The sequence below is a fragment of the Balaenoptera musculus genome, chromosome 16 (assembly GCF_009873245.2).
Source record: "Balaenoptera musculus isolate JJ_BM4_2016_0621 chromosome 16, mBalMus1.pri.v3, whole genome shotgun sequence".
Taxonomy (NCBI): domain Eukaryota; kingdom Metazoa; phylum Chordata; class Mammalia; order Artiodactyla; family Balaenopteridae; genus Balaenoptera; species Balaenoptera musculus.
In genome coordinates this window covers 26448907-26469446 of record NC_045800.1, presented here as the reverse complement: position 1 = coordinate 26469446, position 20540 = coordinate 26448907, and the positions used below count along the sequence as shown (strand labels likewise).

The following is a 20540-nucleotide window of genomic DNA, read 5'->3' as shown; positions in this document are numbered from 1 at the left end:
GAGAGCTAAGGGCAGGATGGGGAAAGGGCAAAAAAGACTGCTGGTGGGTGTCCATGGTTTGTGTGAGCACAGCTTTCTGAGGAACTTGAGGGGCAAGGGAGACTTTGAGGGGGTTGTGAGGTGAGCAGTGGCCTTACTGGGGCCAGAGAACTAAAAGAAGCGATGCTGTTCCTTTGTTCTTCTAATTTCACCCACTACCACCCCACACACCATCTCAGTACTGAAAGCACCAAAAGGAAGGAGAATGGAGCTTCTGGGTCTTAACCTTGACAAGCCAGAGGAAGGCCACCTGAGCATTATTGAGCCACTACGATAACACTGTGGGAATGGCAAAAACTAGAAAATATGTTCACTTGTCCTTTCAACAAACGTGTGGCATGCACTCGGCTATATGCTGGGAGACTCTTCACAGGCCTGGCCTTAAGGAGCTCATAGTGCACTGGGGGAAGACGGACCGGGAAACAATTGCAAGAGCCCTAAAAGAGGAAGGCAGTAAGCTGCTTTCGATCCTACCCCAGCTCCACCACTTGTTATCAGTTTGACTTTAGACAGGTTAACTAATCTGTGCCTCAGTTTCTTCTTCTAAAAGTGGATATTCGCTTCACAGAGGTTTGGCAAGGATTATATGTGATAATACACATGAAGTGCCTGGCACATAGTAATTGCTCAGTTAGGGTTAACACTTTATTAAAGGGCTATGCTAGGATATGAACACAGAGAAGGTACCCAACCCAGTCTGGGGAGATTTATAAACCTTCCTGAAAGAAATGACATCTAAGTCAAAACCTGATGCTTAAGGATGAATTTGGCAAAAGAAGGTGGGGCTATACTCTGAAAAGCTCTCCAGGCAGACAGAACAACAGGGGCAAAGCCCCAAAACTCTTCTTGGGAACTGTGGAGTTCCAATTGCCTAGAGTACATGGCTTAAGTCATCCAGCTTTCACAGTAGTACCATCCCCCTGCCTGCTGGATGGAGAACATTTTGAAAGAGAGCTAGATTGGAGGCAAGGTGACCAGTCAAGCCTAGATTAGGGTAGAAGTGGTAGGAATGGAGAGAACGGGATTCATTCATTGATTCAACCAATAATTATTGAGCAGCTACTATGTGCTAGGTCCCACGGTAGGCATCAGAGACACAGCATTAAAGAAAACCCCTTTCACAGATCTTATATTTTGGAAATGGAAGATAATATTTTTTTAAAGTAGAATACATAGTACATGGAGTTATGTGCTATGGAGAAAAAAACAAATGCAACAGAGGAGGAGAGATAGTGAGGGCTGGGGGAGGGGCACATTTTAAATACAGAGGTCAGGAAAGGCCTCACTGCCTAGGCTCACTTGAACAAAGGATCTCAATGAGAGGAAGCAGGGTGCAGTAGGGATATCTAGGGGAAGACTGGTTCAGGCAAAGTGAGGAGCAACTTCGAAGAGCCTGGAGGGGTGGGGCATGGGAGACACACCAGGTGTATTTGAGGAACAGCCAGTGGGGCTGGAGCAGAGTGAGAGAAAGGGGATAATAGGAGATTACTTACACAGAGGCCAGATCCTGTAGGACCTTGCTGGCAATTATAAAGTGAGCAGAAGAGTGACACAATCTGACATATTTTTCGAAGATGACTCTGGCTACTCTGTTGAGAATTGACTCCAGGACATAAGGGCAGAAACAGAAACCAGTTAGGACCTACTGAAATAATTAGGCAAGAGTTTGTGGTGAAGTAATGGAGAGGTTAAGAAATAGTCAAGATTTGCAAACATCTTGAAGGGGCAGCAGGTTGGAAAGCAAAGAGGATGAAGATTTTAGTTTCCAGTACATTGAATTCAAGGTATCTGTGGGACATCTGGGTGGAGAGCACAGTTGGTTTCACGGGTCTGCACCCAGGAGGGTGAGAATCTAAGCTGGAGACTGACTGGGGAGTCATCAGTATATAGACAGTAATGAAGCCTTAGGAGTAAATGAGGGAGCAGGTATAGGTTAGTAAGAGAAGAGCATGGAGGGCAGCCAACATTTAGGAGATGGAAATTGGAGAAGTCTGTGGTTAGAAAGATATGAAGAAAATCAGAAGAGTATGATGTTTAAGTCAAGGGGAGCCATCTAGAAAAGTGAGAAATGAGTGGAATCCTTTAGATTATCCTAGAGGTCATTGGTGAGGAGGCCAGAGAAGGACGCTCCAACAGCTCCAATCTAGACCTTGTTTCTTTGCACCGTCTTTAGAGCATGGAATTGAGGATTAGGGCTAGAAAGCCACTTTCTCCTTGTTTATTCACTCAGACATGCATGCATGCGTCATTCATTCAGCATAAGACCTCCCATGTAAGGGGATGCAAAGTACTAAAAGACACATGCTGTGTCCTTGAAGGGCCCATATTAACACCTCCACCCCCCAATCAGGAATAAGGAGATTGAAGGTCCTGAAGCAGAGAAGCTCACTGGTTTTATGGAAGGATCAGGGACCCATGGGTCATTCTGAACTGAGTTTGAATCTCAGTTCTACCTTTTTAAAAAAAATTGTTTTTTGGCTGCGTTGGGTCTTCGTTGCTGCGCGCTGGCTTTCTCTAGTTGCGGTGAGCGGTGGCTACTCTTTGTTGCGGTGCGCAGGCTTCTCACTGCAGTGGCTGCTCTTGTTGCAGAGCATTGGCTCTAGGGCACGCAGGCTTCAGTAGTTGTGGCTTGTGGGCTCTAGAGCACAGGCTCAGTAGTTGTGGCACACGGGCTTAGTTGCTCCACAGCATGTGGGATCTTCCTGGACCAGGGCTTGAACCCATGTCCCCTGCATTGGCAGGCGGACTCTTAACCACTGTGCCACCAGGGACATCCCTACCATTTAGAACATAATCGCTCATGATTCTGAAATCCATAATCTCCAGCACAAACCTCCCCTCTGAGTCTGTATATACAATTGTCTCCTCTAGGATTTCCACTGGGATAGCTAAACCAACTCAAACTTAACTTAGAACTATTTAAAATGTCCCCACCCAAACCTAATCCTCTCCAATTGTCTCCTTCTGGGTAAATGGCACCACCACCCAGCCTCTTGTTGAGGCCCAAATCATAAGTTCAGAAGGATATACTATATATATACAATGATAAGCACATCTTGATCCCATTCCTACCCCATTACTATTATGTGTTGATTCCTCTTCACCCTACATCTAAATCCTGTCTAGTCCTATTGGCTCTACTTCCAAAATATATCCCAAATCTAGTAGCTTCTCACAACCAGCTTCAGGCCCAAACTCCTTACCATGACCCTGTGTGTTCTGGTCCCTACCTGGCTTCTCCCTCACCGCAGGCCTTCTTTCTGCCCTGGAACATGCCTGATTGATTCATTGCTTTTGCATTTGTTTTTCCTCCTGACTGAAGCACTCTTTTCCCAGGTTGTCATTTGCCCGACCCCTCCTGAACATTCAGGTCTCAGCTCAAATGTCACTTTTTCTGAGAGTACTGTGTGAGTCCCATACTCTCTATCACAGAAATTATCCTACATATTTAATTTTTTTAAAAAAAGTTTGGTACGTGTTCTCCAGGGAATCCCCAGGGCCTAGAAAAACGCCTGGTGCATGAGGCTTTTGTTAAGTATTCGTTAACTGACCGGTTGACCCCAGTTTTTTAAGCCTCCATTTCCTTATTAACTGAAGAGAGATAATAATGCATATTTTGCTTGGTAGTTCTAAGTTAGAAATGTAGGGAAGGGAATTCCCTAGTGGTCCAGTAGTTAAGACTCCGTGCTTCCACTGCAGGGGGCATGGGTTCGATTCCTGGTCAGGGAACTAGGATCCCGCAAGCCACGAGGCCTGGCCAAAAATAAATAAATAAATAACGTATTTTTTTTAAAAAAAAGAAATATAGGGAAAAGTATTGAGGATATCGGGAAATTGCTGCACAGTGAACCTGCTCAGTTCCATCTGACAGATAGCAGACTGACAAACCCTCCTTTCTCTCTCAGGTAGAAAGAGCTATGGGTGAACAGGCCCAGAAAGAAGTGGTCCCACCCCGCAATGTTATCATCTCCCTTTTAAGAAGCGCGGAAACTGAACCCCCATCCCCAATGTTTAAGGTAACCGAAGTTAGTGCAAGTCACGTGAGGCCCTCGGGTTGCCCCGCCTTAAAGAGGCGGAGCCTCAGTTTGGAGACCAATAGCAGGAACAATCTCCGGAACAGCCCCCAACTCCAGATAGGGAAAAGGGGAGGAGCCGGGCGCCCCAGCAGCTGTAATAGCACTTCCGGACGATACTCCCCCCCCCCCTCCTCCCCCTTCCGCGTCCGCTTATTTCTCCGGTGCCGGGTGGGCAGAACCAGCGGGTGCTGATTACGGGCGACGCTGTTCCGCTGCTGCTTTCTCCTCGCCTCCCCCTCCCTGTCTCCCCGCCCTCCCCTTGCAGAGTAGCGGGACCGGCCTTGATGTAGGGACACCACCCTCCGCCTCTCTCCGCCCTAGCTCGGGACTCCGGCTCACCGCAGCCCGCTGCGCGCCCGCGTCTCCACCCTGCCAGCCGCGCTCTGCTCCCAGCCCATTGTATCCTCCCCATCCCCGGGCTCAGACTCCGAGGCCAGGCCGTGGCGGGAAGATCGGGGACCTCTGTGCATCCCTCCAGCCGGTCCCGCGAGTCGGGGCCCCTCCCCCGCTTGCCGTCCTTGCAACGGTGCGGTAGCTGCGAGGGCGCCCTTCCCTTTCTGCTAAGGCTGAGACGGCCGACTGGCGGGCAGCAGGGACGTACCCCCCTCCCCCAGCCCCAGCGGCGAGCACCCCCCCACACACCCGTCCCCTTCCTGGGGGAAGGAGAGCCGAAGCCCGAGCGAGCCGAGGCAGGAAAAGGCAGCCGTGGACTGCCCGGCTCGCAGATCATTTTTATTATCGAGATCATTATTAAAAGGGGGCGGGGAGCCCAGGATGCGGGGGAGGGGGCTAGAGACGCAGCTATTTTTATTAAACAGATTATTCCTGAAATAATACGCGCAAGATGGCTGAAGGTGGCTGTGATGAGAGTGTTGGGGGGTTTTTTCTTCCTTTTTTTGATCTGAGGATAAAGCTCTGAGACGACAGCCGCTGCGGAGACCCTGCCCGGAGTGCCCTCCCCAGATGAGAAGCAGCGGGCGGACAAACGGACCTACCGACGGAGCAACTGGCGCGGGCCCGCCCCGGACGCGTCGCCTGGGCAGCAGCCGGGGGCCGCGGGCGCTCGCCTTTCTCCGACTTCTTCCAATTCTAATCTTTTTTTATATTTTGGAAAGAACCGGGGTGGGTGGAGCAGAGGTGGAGAGAAATCGGGACTTGGCATTTTCTCCCTTCTCTCTCTCCTAATTTGAGGGAGGCTGCCAGCCCTCTCCTTAAAAAAAAAATCCCACCACAAAAAAAAAAACAAAACAAAACAGAGAGAGAGATATAGAAAGAACGCTGCAGGACCCTCCAGCGAGCACGCTCGAACCCCCGGCCGCCACCGCGGCGGCCGCCGGGAGCCCAAGATGGCTGGGCGCTGAGGGAGGCAGTCCGGCTCGGCTAGCTTGGCCCGGCCCCGCCGCCGCGGGCTGGCTCCGACCGCAGCCCCGAAGGCCGGAGGAGAGGCCGAGAAGAAAAGAAAGTGGGGGGGGAGGGGGGCCGGGGTGGCGAAGGGGGAGGGCCGGGGGGGAGGGGAGGGCCGGGAGCCGAGCCTCCTGTTCATTAGCAGTTGAGAAAAATTCCTTTCTAGTTTGATCAATCCTTGTTTTCCTCGGCAGAGCCGGGGCGCCCGCCCAGCGCGGAGACGGAGAGCGGGGTCTCTCGCGGCGGGGGCGCCCGGCGCCGGGCCTCGGGGGAGCGCAGAAGTAGCGACGAGGGGGTCAGGCCGGAGCACCGACGGGGCTTCTTCTCCCTCCCTTTCTGGTTGGCTTTTTTTTTTCCACTTCTCTCCCTCCCCCTTCCGTTTCTATTTGTGAAGGGAGGAGGAAGGCAGAGGCGGGCTGGTGTCTCTGGCCGGGGACTGGAATTTCATCTGAATGACTGCCCCTGCGCTCACGCAGTGCCCCGGAGTCGGCCCGCCTGCGCCCCGCAGCCCGCACCCGCAGACGGCCGGCCAGCCGGGGGGCGCCCGCGCCGCGGCCCGGGGACCGGCTTGCCTCTCCCGCCTGGTCCGGATCTAGCAGTCCTTGGCGCGGCCGCACTCGCTTCTCCGGCCTCTCCGACCCTGGACGAGGCGAGGGAGGCGCAGCGCCGGCGAGCCAGGAGAGAGCCACCATTGCCGCTGCCGTCGCTGGAAGAAGTGTGCGGCTCCCGGGCTCTGTCCGCCTTGGGGCGCGCCCCAATGTCAGCCTCGGGGCCGAGTGCAGGCCGTGGGCCGCCGCTGCCCTAGCCGCGCCGACCGGGAGGCGGCCTCTTATATGGAATTTGGACCCCGGCACTCCCCTCCAGGGCTGGTGCCCCGGCCGCGGCCCTGGCGCAGTCCGCCGTCTCCCGCTAGGCGCTCGGCAGGAGGAGGAGGAGACGCAGCCGGCTGCGCGCGCTGCGTGAGGACCGAGGCTCCCTCCTCTGGGGGGCGGGCGCGCGGAAGGCGCTGGTGACTGAGCGACTCTCGGGGCCGCCGGGGCCCGGAGCTCGGGGCTTGGTGGGCCTGTAGTGGCACCGGACGGACCCCCAGGGTTGGGGAGTTGGGGAGACCTGCCCGGGCCCCCTGCCCGCAGCCGCTATGGCGGAGAATTGGAAGAACTGCTTCGAGGAGGAGCTCATCTGCCCCATCTGCCTCCATGTCTTCGTGGAGCCGGTGCAATTGCCGTGCAAACACAACTTCTGTCGGGGCTGCATTGGCGAGGCGTGGGCCAAGGACAGCGGCCTGGTGCGCTGCCCAGAGTGCAACCAGGCCTACAACCAGAAGCCGGGCCTGGAGAAGAACCTGAAGCTCACCAACATCGTGGAGAAGTTCAACGCCCTGCACGTGGAGAAGCCGCCGGCGGCGCTGCACTGCGTGTTCTGCCGCCGTGGCCCCCCGCTGCCGGCGCAGAAGGTCTGCCTGCGCTGCGAGGCTCCCTGCTGCCAGTCCCACGTGCAGACGCACCTGCAGCAGCCCTCCACCGCCCGCGGGCACCTCCTGGTGGAGGCGGACGACGTGCGGGCCTGGAGCTGCCCGCAACACAACGCCTACCGCCTTTACCACTGCGAGGCCGAGCAGGTGGCCGTGTGCCAGTACTGCTGCTACTACAGCGGTGCGCATCAGGGACACTCGGTGTGCGACGTGGAGATCCGGAGGAATGAGATCCGGGCAAGTACCCTACACACAAACACACACACACACACACACTCCCTACCGCCTGGGGACCACCCATCCGGACAGGCTGACTCTTGTGACATCAGGCCAGAGGTTCCCTTCCAAACTCCCACTCTAAGTTTGGAGGCAAGGTCCTGGGAAGTAGGGTCCCCGATCGGTACTTGATAAATTCCTGCACCTGTGCTCATAGGGGGCATCTTGTGAGGCATTTATAGAATTGAGGTGTGGGGCTCTCAGGGGTAGAGTTTGGCTGTTGCTTTTCTGTTTTGCGTGCAGCTCCCTCCCCCGGCGTTGTTTCCGTAGGCCCTACGGGAAGTCACTAAAGGGAGTGACCCAGGTCCTGCTTCTCCAGCTGCTGTTTATGTAATGAGTGTCCTGGTGCCGCTGCTGTGGCTGACATGATCCATGATGCTGGCATACCAATGAGGAAGTAAACAAAAGCAGCCATGTTAGTTTCAAGCCCTACTGGAAACACATTGGGGGGGGCGGGGGCTGGAGGGGGAGCTTCCGGAGGGAGAGCAGAACTCCTGGTATCTATCTGGCCAAGGCCTGGACAGCCAACAGCATCACCGGACAGCATCTCAGCTATTCGGATTATTCCCCATAGCCCCCTCTCCATGCGTGAGAATCGCTGCCCACTGTGTGCCTGTGCGTATTGCACGCATCTGCATGAACACACCTTAAAGTATGTCTTCATCACCCTGAGCGCTTTTCTCCCAGCCCAGCCCTCTATCACAGCCCTCCCACATTTAGGGAGGGGAAGTGGAAGATGGAAAAAGAATCCTGTGGGTTTAAGGTTGAGCCGCCTTGCAATCTGGTTTCAGGCAGCTGGCTCCCCTGGGCTGCCGGCTGGGTGATTACGGAACCGCATCCCCTCCCATTGTATACACCCTGTAGCAGCGGCCAATGTCAAAACCGCCTTCCCCCTCAGGCCTCTGGGGCTGGCCTGGCTTTGGAGCTGGACTGAAGCAATACTTCCGTCCCCTTCAGTGGAGGGGGGCTCCTCCTGGGTTCCTCCCAGGTCCCCTGGCTTTCAGGGTTGAGTCATACCAGAAAGAAGGGGTTGGCCTGAGACTGTCTGAGCCATCTCAGAAGCCCCAGCTTGGGGCCTGGGTGTGATATCATGGGGGTGAGGTTGGGCTTTGGTAGGACTGGGAAGTGTTTATGGGTGGGGGCCCCTGGAGGCTAGTCGAGGCCAGTGGGGAGCTTGGTTATGAGGAAGCTCTGAGCAGGGGACGGTTGTAGATGGGGGCTGTTTCCTGTGGGGGGGGCCAGTCAGAATGAGTCACTGTTCAGCAATTAAAAAGCATGCATATACCACTAACAAAAGGCGGGAGGGCTGCCACAGGCTGAGGGCAGGGATAACAAATAAAATTTGCTGTATGATTAGTTTCTAATCGGATGGGCTAGCTCTGGGGTTTTGTGCCAGGACAGAGCCTCTGGTTTCTTAAAGGAAGTGTGGGTGGGGGATGGAGAGAAGAGCCTCCCCCCACCCCAGGGTTGGAAAAGGCAGAGGCCATGGGGAGCAAATGAGCCCCTAGTGTACTCCGCCCCCCCACCCAGGGCAGGCAGAGCCCAGACTTTCCCTAGTATTGGGAAGCTGCTTCTATTAATAAAGATGGAAGGGCTGGGGAGGAGGCTGGGAAAAGTGCAGAGGCAGGAGAAAGGAAGGCTGTCCAGTTCTCTGTCCTGGGATTGACAGTGGAAAATGAAGGGAAGGGAAAGGTGGAGATGGGGCTGAAAGGCACAGAAGAGGGGACAGCAACCAGGGTGATGAGTGAATGTGTGCCTGCACCCACGGCTTTGCCCTTAGGTGTATCGGAGTGCTCAGGTGTCTTTCATTTAGGTGGGGGAGAAAACACAATTTTACCTGATTTGGTAGTAAGAGGGTGTCTGTGTTTGTGAGTGTCTTTGAGACTGTCTGCTTTGCCCTCAAATGCACCTGTCTCCTGTCTGTATAGTTGGGGGATGGGGGTGGCACACATGCGCGAAGTATACCCTGGGGTTCCTACCGGCAGGTCTCTGATCCCCCAGCTCATGGAAGGAACTGGATGGAAGCAGGCCCTGAACTTTGTCAGCAGCTCCATGTGTGTGCGTCTGCGTGCGTGCGTGCATGTGTGTGTGTGTGTGTGTGTTCTTGTGTTCGTTCCTGTTCCTGGTGTGGGCAGGCTCAGAAGTAGTGGGTTGCATCACAGCCAGATGTGCAGTTCTGTGCGCTCAGCATCTGTGCCCCACAGCCTGAGTCTCGTCCCTCTCCAGGCTCCCCTACCCCAGGCCCTCCAGATTCTCTCTGCTGTCCCAGGGCACTGGAGTTGGAAACCCTTCAATGGCCCAGTGCCACTCAGTGTGAGTTGGACTTATTGAACGAGTAGGAAGAGGGGCCCCACCCTCAGGGGAGGGGGTGAGCCACAAAGAACCTGAATGGAAGAACCCATTGCGCTCCATCCTCTCTAGGCTAGCCATGGGGAGGGGCGTTTTCCTGGGCCTCTTTTCCCTTGTGGGAGGGAGTCTGTCTTAAAGGGCCTCTGCTGGTACCATGGATGAAGGCAACAGAATTATCCCAGATGCAGGAGCAGAAGCATGGAAACCTGGCACACACCTTAAGATACAGCTCCGCTTCTTGTGCTTCCTCTTCCGTTGTCCCAGGGGAGGGGCAGGGGCTGCTGAAATGCCCTACAGGCTAGGAATAGGAAATGCTGATCAGTCTCCCTCTGGTGGTCCTCCACACGCATACTCAAAGCACCCACCTGTGCAGCAGCCTAGAGCTGGGGCCCAGCAGGAATGCAAGCAGGGCTTCCGCCCAGCAGGGGACTAGCAGGGGGTCTCAGAGTCAGGCCTTTGAAGTCCTTGCCCCACTCTGCCCTTGGGAAGCCAGTGTGTAAGCCACGTTGCCATGAGGCCTGGATGCCCATTGGGTAGACCGCAGAGACCACTCTAAGACATGCCTAGACCCCAAATGTGTTCTGCCTTGGGGCTATGGGATGCTAAGGGCCCAAGACTGGGATATTCAGGTGGACTCAGGCGTGGCGGCCCTAGGTGGTCAAACCCTCTTCCAGCCCCTGGGTTTAGGGGTTCATGTGAGGAACTCGGGACTGGTATGAGCTGGGAGCACCTCTGTCTCATGACCTCCTTCAACATAGAAAGAAGATCCAAGGTAAAGCCTAGTTATATCTGTGAAGGGCTGTGCAGGGTGTGTGTGTGTGTTCAGGTCATAGTTGTGCCTCTGTGTCATTCCTAGTACCCCAGACTGAGGTTGGAAATGTTCCCAGGACCCTGTTCCTCGCATTCTCGAAGGTTTAGAGTTGAGAAGAGATGTTCTCTGGGGACAGGATCCCACTTCTTGGGCCAGTTTGGGGTTTGCAGCTGCTGGGGGTGAGGTCATCCTGCTCACCTTGTCCGTGGCCGGAGGGGTGCCCTGGGACCCTGGAGGGGATCCTAGGTCTCCACCGCATGTGTCTGTCTCCAGGTGGGCTCCGGGAGTGAGGGCTGCCCTGGCCCAGCTGTAGCCGGGCGGTGGCTGCAGCCTGACTCAGGCAGTACAGACCCCACCGCTCTCTGCTGCCCCCGACCGTAATCCTGAGGTCTGAGGTGGGGTGGGAGGTGATGTGGGGAGGCTCTGGGTGTGGGTGTGGGTGGGAGGTGGGAGGGTCAAGTGGCTGCTCCTTCCTTGACCATCTTGAAGGATCGGGAAGATGGGGCCTGGCTTGGCCTTCCTCCCTGGCCCCGGGCAGAGGAGCCTGAGGCGGAGGCCCAGCCCCCCACCTCCACCCCAGGATCCTGCTGACACAGCCAGACCAGAGCCTGTCATGCACGCCCTGCTGATGACTGCCTGCTGCAGCTCTGGGTGCCTGTGCATCCAGGGCTCTCTGCAAGTGTGTGTGTGTGTGCGTGTGTAACCAGTGCGTCTGGTTGTGCATCTAACATGGGACTACTTTTTTGTATCTCAGCGTGTTTATCTCTGAGAAGGTGCAGTGTGAGTGACTGACTTAATTACGGAGTTGTCTTGTGTGTGGCTATGGGGTCGGGAAGACGTGCACGTGTGTGTGTGTGTGTGTGTGTGTGAGCGAGAGGAGGGTGCCCTGCTTGCCGTTCACCTGTGAGTTGAAGTTGAGTGTGCACACATACCTGTTGTTGACAGCGCTAGTGTGTGACTGCCTGCCTGATGGTGGTTGGTTGGTGGGTGTGAGTCTTGTGTGACTTTCTCACCTGGTGGAGGTGTTGGGGAGGGGAGGGAGGGGACTCACCTTCGGTGAGCTTGTTGCCTGTGGTGGGCTTTGGAGGTGGAAGCCTGGATGGATCCTGCGACGCTGTGTTGGGGGCATTCGGGGTGGTCATAGGAAGAAGGGGAGCCCGGCTTGGGCCCCAGCCCTGGACCGAGCAGGCAGGCTTGGCTGGCCTCATCCCTGGCTCTGGGAAAGCCTTCCTTCCCGGCTGGCCTGGCATTCAAACACAGACAAAGGGGGGCTTTCTCTCTCGCCTCTTTGTTCTGCTGCCCCAGAGCAGTGCTCTCTGCATGGCAAAAGCTAATTCCACTGTGCAGCTGGGAAACCCTCTCTGGGGTCTGCCGGGGCTTGCCTCCGAGGTGCTGCCTTTCTCCTTGCCCCTGGCTCCTGCTCTGTAGCCTCTTCTCTCTGGGTCTGTGATTGCCCGCAGCCTGGGGGTCCACATGGTAGCCCCAGGTAGGGGCTGAGGCACGGGAAGGGGCAACTAAGGCTGAGACCAGGAGGGAGTGCTGTGGCCCAGAGAGAGGGGAGGCTGACATACTCCTAGGACAAGGGCTTATGTGGGAGAGTGGGGGGCGGCTTGGGCAGCTGGGGAGGAGGTTAGGAGGGGGTAGCTCTGAGCGAGGGCTTCATCCAGAGCTGGAGCTGGCATGAGAGTCATCTGGGCAGGGATCCCAGCAGGCGGAGGTACTCCAGCAGCCCAGCGCCCTCTTCCTGCCTCCACCCCATCACAGGGGCTGCTGGCCCCAGCTCTGGTCCCATCTAAAAACCTGAGGCCTGCCTCTGGCCCAGATCCTGGGGCCCTGCTCCCTCCTGACTTTGCTTCTCTTCAAGGTTGACTTGAGGGTTTTATTATTATCATTTATTAACTTTTACACAGCCTAGAGTCCCAATGGCCTTACCCGTCTGCCCAGTCCAGTCTGGCATCAAAAATGCCAGCTGGGCCTGGCGAGTCAGTCTCCAGAGGGCTGTGAGTGACGCTTTCCCAGGGCAGGAATGTAAGGGGCTCATGATTGCCCCCTCTCCAGGCTGGGAGGGGCTTTGGAGGGAGCAGCTCAAGGCAGAGTCTAGAACATTAGGCGACAGATATGAGGGTCTTGGAGGGGTGGGAATGGAGTGCCCCCAAGTCTTCTTGATCTTTTGCCCTCACAGACCCAGGAGCAGACTGTGGAAGGCCTTAGGTCCTTAGGGAAGGACAGGGTCAGGAGTGAGCAGGTCCCACCTGGGCCAGCAGGTGTAGAGTGGGGCTGGGCCTCCGATTGCCCCCGCCCCTGCTGGAGGCCTGGTCCCTCAGGTGCTTCTGGTCTAGACCATTCTAGTCTCCACTCTGTTCCTGCACACTTGAGGTGTGCCACAATCCAGGTGACCCACTGTGGGCTGGGAGCAGTTTGTAAGGTGCCCTCCCCCACATTGAGAGGCCTTGCCCTGAATCAAGCTGGGAAATCTCTCAGCTGTGGGTTTTTCCCAGGTGGGCAGTGGAGCCTCAGCTCTCAGTAGTTCCGGGAGGTTGGGATGGAAAGGAGGCTGCTGGTAGTGGGGAGGGGTCCTTGCTTCCTCTGTTCCCCATCTTCCAGCTTCTCAGCAACCTGATTCATTCACTGGTAGAATCGAGGTGAGGGGTAATAAAGGGGCAGCAAGTGGATATTTCCTTTCTTCCCCACCACCCCGATTTTCCAGTGCCTGAGGTAGCAGTGTCCCCCCACCCCCTGCTTCCCCCCGGTGTTGGCTGTGGCAGGATCAAGAGCACCTAGCCCCGAGGGAGCGCCATTCCTGCAAGGGCGAGCTGGCCATGGTGGGCCCCCCTCCCAGCCCTCCCTGGCTGGCACCCCCTGGCCAGTTTCCTTCCTATTCCTGGCCCTTCCCTTCCCCCTGTAGTGGAGACAAAAGCCTGGTGGCCTCTGAGCTGGGGGAGGGCCAATGAAACCCAGCCACCTGCTAGGGAGTGTGGCCACTGCCTTTGCTGGACCTGGACTGGGCTGCACCCCAGAGGGCTCTGGGCAGGCAGGAACCAGGACCTGGACCCGGAAGCCAAGGGAAGACCACTCAGGGTCCCAGGGTGGCCGTGCTGCCAGGAAAGGATCTGAGAAAAGCCTAGATGAGGGAAGGGGCTGAGCCCCACTCCCCAGGACAAGACAGGAAGTGCCTCCCTTGGCTGTGCCCTGAGGGGTCAGCCATGAACTCCCTGAAGGGGTTTCAGGGGATTGGCACAGAGGCCTCCCACGGGTCTGGAGGGAGGGAGTGAACAGCCCCATTCCAGGCCTCTGAGGGAAGTGGGGCTGAGATCCTATCTGGGGCTGCCCCTCGTCTGGGACTCAGCTCCAGGTGCACCTCTACTCTGATACCAGTGGGTTTGGTCATGAGAAGTAGTTGGGCCGGGAGACCTTGGTGCACAGATGTGTGTGTGGCTGGGGCCTGGGCTCTCGGATATCCTGGGCGCTGGGAAGGCAGGAGCGGCCTGGAGCCTGAGATGCATCCAAACTGGAGGGACTGTCTTCCCGAGTGTGGGGACGAGGCAGCCAGCAGGCAAAAAATTGAGGGCCAGTTGCAACAGGGGAGGTAAAAAGGTCTCATATCCTTTGGTGGTACCCTGGCCACCTTGCCTTCAGGCAGCCCTCCCTCAATCGTCGGGGGCCTTCAGGAGGGCCAGCCTTCACTGTGCAGGGCTGTGTGTGTGACAGTGTGCCTGAGGTGCTCAGGGCCCAGGTGGTGGCGTGTGCTTGTGTGCGTGTGTGCAGTTGTATGCATGTAGGTGGGCCATACTGTGGGGTGCCGCCTGCCCTTTTCACGTGACTGGGGGCAGTTTCACAGGAAGGGAGGATGTGTGACTACCTCTGCTCCTGCTCCCAGCCAGCTGTGTTTCTCTACAGGCTCTGACTCTCAGGCTGGCAGCAGATCCATGTGCATGTTGGGCTGGGGTGGAGGCAGGGCAACATCTCCTAGGGCTGTCTCTTACGGTACTGTCCTGGGTCACTGAAAGGTCAAATTGTTGGGGGGGGTGTGTGCCCGGGGGGTGCCCCAGGCTTTCCCAGCTCAGAATCTGAGAGCCTCACCCCCTACCTCCTCCTGTCCCCAGGGCCCTGGTTCGAGGGTAGCCACCAACACAAAACAGGGTCGCTGAACTCTCTTGGCTGGCCTTGGTTTCCCCATATGTAAAAGGGTTTGGGGGAATAAGGAAGGGATTGGTGGCAGCTTGTCTTTTGGAAGCCAGCTGAGTGTGGACAGGAGTGGGGGTCATGGGTCAAACTTGAGGGTCACTTTGAGGTCCACACAGAGGAAGAAAAAGAACCACTTCTTGTTGAGTGGACACTTACTGTGAGCTAGGTTCTGTGCAATCTGCTTTGCAAACCTTGTTTTGTGTGCAAAACCCATGGGTTTATTCAGGAAACACATTATGCATCTGTAGGGTGCTGGGGCCTTTGTGGGTCCCGGCTAGGAAGGGAAGTGGAAAAATACAGCAGCAAAGCCCTGTTTTCAAGAGGCCTTGAGTTTTGTTTGGAGATTAGACCGCAGTTGGTCAGACTATAGAATAGTGTTGTCCTATAGCTCTTTCTCTGAGATGGTCACGTTTTGTGTCTGTGGTGTCCAGTACATTAGCCACTAGCTACATGTAGCTATTGAGCACTTGAAATGAGGCTGGTACAACAGAAGAACTGATGTTCAATTTAATTTATTTTTAACTAACTTAAAATGAAATAGCCACATGTGACTAGTGGCTACTGTATTGGACAGCACAGCTACAGAGGGAGAGCAGAATGTGACAGTCCCCTGTATGGCCAGGACAGGGAGGGTCCTGCACAGACTCCGAGCAGGGGCCATGGAAAGTTTCCTAGAGGAGCAGGGCCTTAAGCTGGGCTTTGAAGGATAGACAGGGGATGGGGAGAAGGCACTGTGGGCTGCAGAAAAACATCAGCTGGGTGCAGGGAGTTCAAATTTGCAGTGTCAGGGACAGGATACCAGCCCACCTGGCTGGGAGAGTCAGGTTGTAAGTAAGAGAGCCTACAGAGTTTGGAAGGAGGGGTCATCGAGGGCTCTTGGGCAGGAGAGAGACCCTGTTTGAAGAGGTGTGTCTGTCTGGCAAGGGAGGATGACAGGGTGGCTGGAACGGCTGGGATAGGCAGGTCTGGGAAGAGAGGGGTTGTAGAGACAGAAGATTAAGGGCTGAGAAGAGCAGCATGGTCCAGAACCTTCCAGCAGACTGACCTTGGGTCTTAGGAGAGCCAGAGTTTCCTTTCCACCCAGGTCCAACTGAGGGGCTGAGGGAGTTAGCAAGGACTTCAGAGGCCTAGCTCTCAGCATCAAGAGGAAGCACGGGGGCAGCTGTCTGGCTTGATGCCCCCCAAGTGTAAGGCAAGCATCAGGTGAGATCTCTGGACCGGGCCAGAGGGCCTGTGAGACCCGGGAAGGTTGTGTGACCCTCTGCATCATTTCTAAGATGGTGCTCCCCAGAGAGAGGCAGCATGACTTGGATAAGAACAGACCCTACTACCTGGTCATTTAGGTTTGTATTCCAGCTCAGACACTAGCTGTGTGACTTTGGACGAATTACTTAACCTTTCTGGTTTCCTCTTCTCTGAAATGAGGATGATAATAGTACGTATCTCATAGCATTACTGGAATGATTAGATAAGTCTATACAGGAAAGTGCTTACAACAGAGGCAGGCCTGACCCTGCCCTCAGAAAGTTTATGGTTTAGATATGTGTGGGAAGCCATTCCAGGCTTTCTCTTCCTGGGGACAGGCTGGCCAGACAGTTGTCACCAGGCCCCTGGGATTGCATGGGAGCCAGACGGGGTTGGGGGCAGAAATTTTAGGTCATCTGGGAAAAAGACTCCATAGGTTGAGTCTGTTCTGTAGAGGGAAGGATGGTGTTCCCCCATTCCTCTGATGCCCCTACCCCAACTGTCTCTGCAGAAGATGCTGATGAAGCAGCAGGACCGGCTGGAGGAGCGAGAGCAGGACATTGAGGACCAACTGTACAAACTCGAGTCAGACAAGCGCCTGGTGGAGGTAGCTAAGCCCAAGCCCATGGTATGAGGTGGGGGGCGGCTTGGGGGCTGGGCCTTGGGCTAGGATCTGTTGCGTGGTCGGCTCTATGCCGGAATCCCTTGATCAGTCATTCAATGAACCGTCAGTGGATGAGCCCCCCACTGGTGCCAGGGTACCTGTCCAGAGCCCTGTGCTACCAGTGGGGGATTGGCAGGTCAGACTTCGCTTTTGGGAGCCCTGGGCAGCCTGGGGCTTTGGGGTTCCAGACTCCCCCATCCAGGATGTGAGACAGGCAGGAGCAGCAGCCAGAAGTCCCCAGTACTTACCTGCCCACCCACTCTTGCCCCGGTGCCCGCAGGAGAAGGTGAGCCAGCTGAAGGAGGAAGTGCGGCTGCAGTACGAGAAGCTGCACCAGCTGCTGGACGAGGACCTGCGGCAGACGGTGGAGGTCCTGGACAAGGCCCAGGCCAAGTTCTGCAGCGAGAACGCAGCGCAGGCGCTGCATCTCGGGGAGCGCATGCAGGAGGCCAAGAAGCTGCTGGGCTCCCTGCAGCTGCTCTTCGACAAGACGGAGGACGTCAGCTTCATGAAGGTGGGCTGGGCCTGGGACCGGCTGGTGGGACCCAAGGGGCATTTTCAAGGTTTTTTTCTTTTTTTTTTTCCTGCATTGGGTCTTCGTTGCTGTGCGCGGGCTTTCTCTAGTTGCGGCGAGCGGGGGCTGCTCTTCGTTGAGGTGCGCGGGCTTCTCATTGCGGTGGCTTCTCTTGTTGTGGAGCATGAGCTCTAGGTGCGCGGGCTTCCATAGTTTTGGTGCGCAGGCTCAGTAGTTGTGGCTCGCGGGCTCTAGAGCACAGGCTCAGTAGTTGTGGCGCACGGGCTTAGTTGCTCTGCAGCATGTGGGGTCTTCCTGGACCAGGGCTCGAACCTGGGTCCCCTGCATTGGCAGGCAGATTCTTAACCACTGCATCATCAGGGAAGCCCCAAGGGGCATTTCTAAATTGGAGTCTGCGATGCTTTGCTCCCCAACTGGTTCCCCCCACCTGTATGCTCACAGGGCTTTGGAGCCAGCCTGCATGGATTCAAAACCCTCCCACCCTGTTCCTTCTAGCTTTGTGACCTTGGGCAAGTCATATGTGTTCCCTAGGCCTCAGCTCCCTCACTTATAAAATGGGGTTGATAATACAGGTCTATTATCTGTTATACACAATGCCAAATTTTTAAAAATCTCTGAAAACTGAAAGAAAAAAGTTCTGGCAGCTCATTTAACAGCAGAAATTTACCTGAACTGATGCTGGCAATTTATGGCCTTTATTGATCTTACTTGGTACAAATATTGAAACATATTGCTGGGACTTCCCCGGCAGTCTAGTGGTTAAGACTCCACGCTTCCAGTGCAGGGGAGGGATTCGATCCCTGGTCAGGGAACTAAGATGCCACATGCCACGAGGCGTGGCCAAAAAAAAAAAAAATATCGCTGCAGAAACATTGATGTGTTAGATTACAGTGTCTTACACTGTAATCACATATTATGATACGGGCATCGTATTTCCCTTCTAAAGTCCAAAAAATTCCAAATTCCAAAACACATCTTGCCCCAAAGATTTTGGGTAAAAGATTGAGTGCCTGCAGAACCTTCCTCCTAGGGTAGTTGTTTAGATAAGATGATAGATGTATAGAAAGCACTTAACACTGTTGTCTGTCACATAGCAAGTGCTCAATCTTCTGAAAATGGAGGCACCCCACCCCCTGCCCCTGCCCCGCTCTGGCCAGAATCAGAAGGTCAGCCCTGCCTGGGGGGAGAGAGGATGGGGCAGCTTCCATCTTCCCCTCTCTCATGCTGCCCTTCCCACTGACTAACCCTTTTCTCTCCCTCTAGAACACCAAGTCTGTGAAAATCCTAATGGACAGGTGAGCAGATGGCCACCAGCCCTCAGGGGAACACATGTGGGGGAGGGCAGGAAGGGCCAGGCCCACTGGGGGGAGGTAGGGCGGGCTTACTGGTGATACCTCCTCACAGCAGATGCCCCGTCCACTGCCCCCAGGACCCAGACCTGCACAGGCAGCAGCCTTTCTCCCCCTAAGATCGGCCACTTGAACTCCAAGCTCTTCCTGAACGAGGTGGCCAAGAAGGAGAAGCAGCTACGGAAGATGCTAGAAGGTGAGGGTGGGATCCTCAGTCAAAGGGAGAGAACCCTTTGGGCAGGGGTAAATGCCAGAACCTTCCTTCTGAGAGGCAGCCTGGCCTAGTCAGATAGACCTTTCCTCATATCCCTGCTTTGCTACTTCTAGCTGTGGGACCTTGGGCAAGCCGTAGTACCTCCCTGAGCCTCAGCTTCTTCAGCTGTAGAATGGGAATGATAATAGTATCTGCTTGCTAATGGAGTAGTGAGCATCAAGATGGTGCATGATGTATTGTTCTTGGTCCTACAGATGGAAAATGTCCCCGGGGGAGAGGAGGCCTGGGTTGCCTGGGACGGGGGCTTTAGCGACTTTTGCCCAAACTCTCCACAGGCCCCTTCAGCACACCGGTGCCCTTCCTGCAGAGCGTCCCCCTGTACCCTTGTGGTGTGAGCAGCTCTGGGGCGGAAAAGCGCAAGCACTCGACGGCCTTCCCTGAGGCCAGTTTCCTAGAGACGTCGTCGGGCCCCGTGGGCAGCCAGTATGGGGCAGCGAGCACAGCCAGCGGCGAGGGCCAGTCAGGGCAGCCCCTGGGCCCCTGCAGCTCCACGCAGCACTTGGTGGCCCTGCCGGGCGGCGCCCAACCAGTGCACTCAAGTCCTGTGTTCCCCCCATCGCAGTATCCCAATGGCTCCGCCGCCCAGCAGCCCATGCTCCCCCAGTATGGGGGCCGCAAGATTCTCGTCTGTTCTGTGGACAACTGTTACTGTTCTTCCGTGGCCAACCATGGCGGCCACCAGCCCTACCCCCGCTCCGGCCACTTCCCCTGGACAGTGCCCTCACAGGAGTACTCACACGCGCTCCCGCCCACACCTTCCGTCCCCCAGTCCCTTCCCAGCCTGGCGGTCAGAGACTGGCTCGACGCCTCCCAGCAGCCTGGCCACCAGGATTTCTACAGGGTGTACGGGCAGCCGTCCACCAAACACTACGTGACGAGCTAACGCTACGCGGGCGGTGGGGCGCTGGGGAGTCTTCCCCCTCAGCCCCCAGTGGCTCGGGAATGACGCATCCAGAGACCTGCCCTTCTACCTTCCTGTCCTCCCTCCCTTCCTCCTTCATTTCCCCAAGTCTTTTCCTTTTGGATTTTGTTTTGTTTGGGGCTTGTTTTGATTTTTTTTTTATTACGAATCTCCTGGACTCTGAGGTGACAGTGGGAGCTGGCCTGGGCCGGGGCTGCAGGTGGCTCTGGAGTTGGGAAAGCGTCTACCTCAAGGCGCTGAGCTCTCTCTCTGTCTCTCCTTTTTTCTTCCACTCCTTCCCCTACCCACCCCCGTGGCTGGAAGGAGCCTCAGCTTCCCCTAAAGCCTTGGGGGTAGCGGCAGTTTCCAACCCTCCTCAGCCAGCCCTGGGAGGAGGGACCAGTGCCCACTGGCCTGCTTCTCCTCTTCTTTTTCTTTTGGGCAGTTTGATCACTGACTAAATAAGGAATGACCTGTAGATTGTGGGGCTTTTTTTTTTTTTTTTTAATTTTTTTTAAAACCAAGAATGATTTCTCCTGCTTCCTTCTCACCATCCTCCCAGACGGAGTTCAAAGGCCACTTCTCAAGCAGCTTTGGCACCTTCAGCCTCAGAATGGAATCTTAAAGACAGGAACCCCCATGTCCAGGAAAGGGGAAAGGAACCTTGCCAATGATAGTGACCACAGCAGAAGCAAATAATAATAATATTAATAATAATAAAGAGAAATAAAAGAAATAATAAAAAAAAAATCCATAGCACAGCCCTTGTTGAGGTCAGCGGGAGAGGAGGGGCTGCCGGGAGTTGGGTCCTTGCCTGGATTTTGACACAGCGACTTCCTGTAGTGAGCACTTTGTATGAATCGTGGACTTCCTGTTCTCAAGGCGCAGGTATTTATTCTGTAATCTGTCTAGAGCACACACCGAAATCCAACCTTCTAATAAACATAATGGCGCAGTCCCA

General features: G+C 55.6%; 1 protein-coding gene across 1 annotated transcript; it reads left to right on the top strand.

Moving 5' to 3' along the window:
- The first annotated feature begins 4272 nt into the window (after positions 1-4272).
- Positions 4273-20540, top strand: TRIM8 (tripartite motif containing 8). Its single transcript, XM_036828554.1, has 7 exons — positions 4273-5858; positions 5996-7227; positions 16368-16463; positions 16801-17034; positions 18319-18350; positions 18485-18600; positions 18954-20540. Exons 2-7 carry the CDS (start codon positions 6658-6660, stop codon positions 19559-19561), a joined length of 1656 nt encoding a protein of 551 aa, XP_036684449.1. The 5' UTR covers positions 4273-5858; positions 5996-6657; the 3' UTR covers positions 19562-20540.

Bases quoted from the DNA above. Each gene is read 5' to 3' on its own strand.
- TRIM8 (XM_036828554.1), top strand. From the start codon at position 6,658: ATGGCGGAGAATTGGAAGAACTGCTTCGAGGAGGAGCTCATCTGCCCC. The intron at 7,228-16,367 runs GCAAGTACCCTA...CTGTCTCTGCAG, and splicing joins TCCGGAGGAATGAGATCCGG to AAGATGCTGATGAAGCAGCA. The intron at 18,601-18,953 runs GTGAGGGTGGGA...AACTCTCCACAG, and splicing joins GCTACGGAAGATGCTAGAAG to GCCCCTTCAGCACACCGGTG.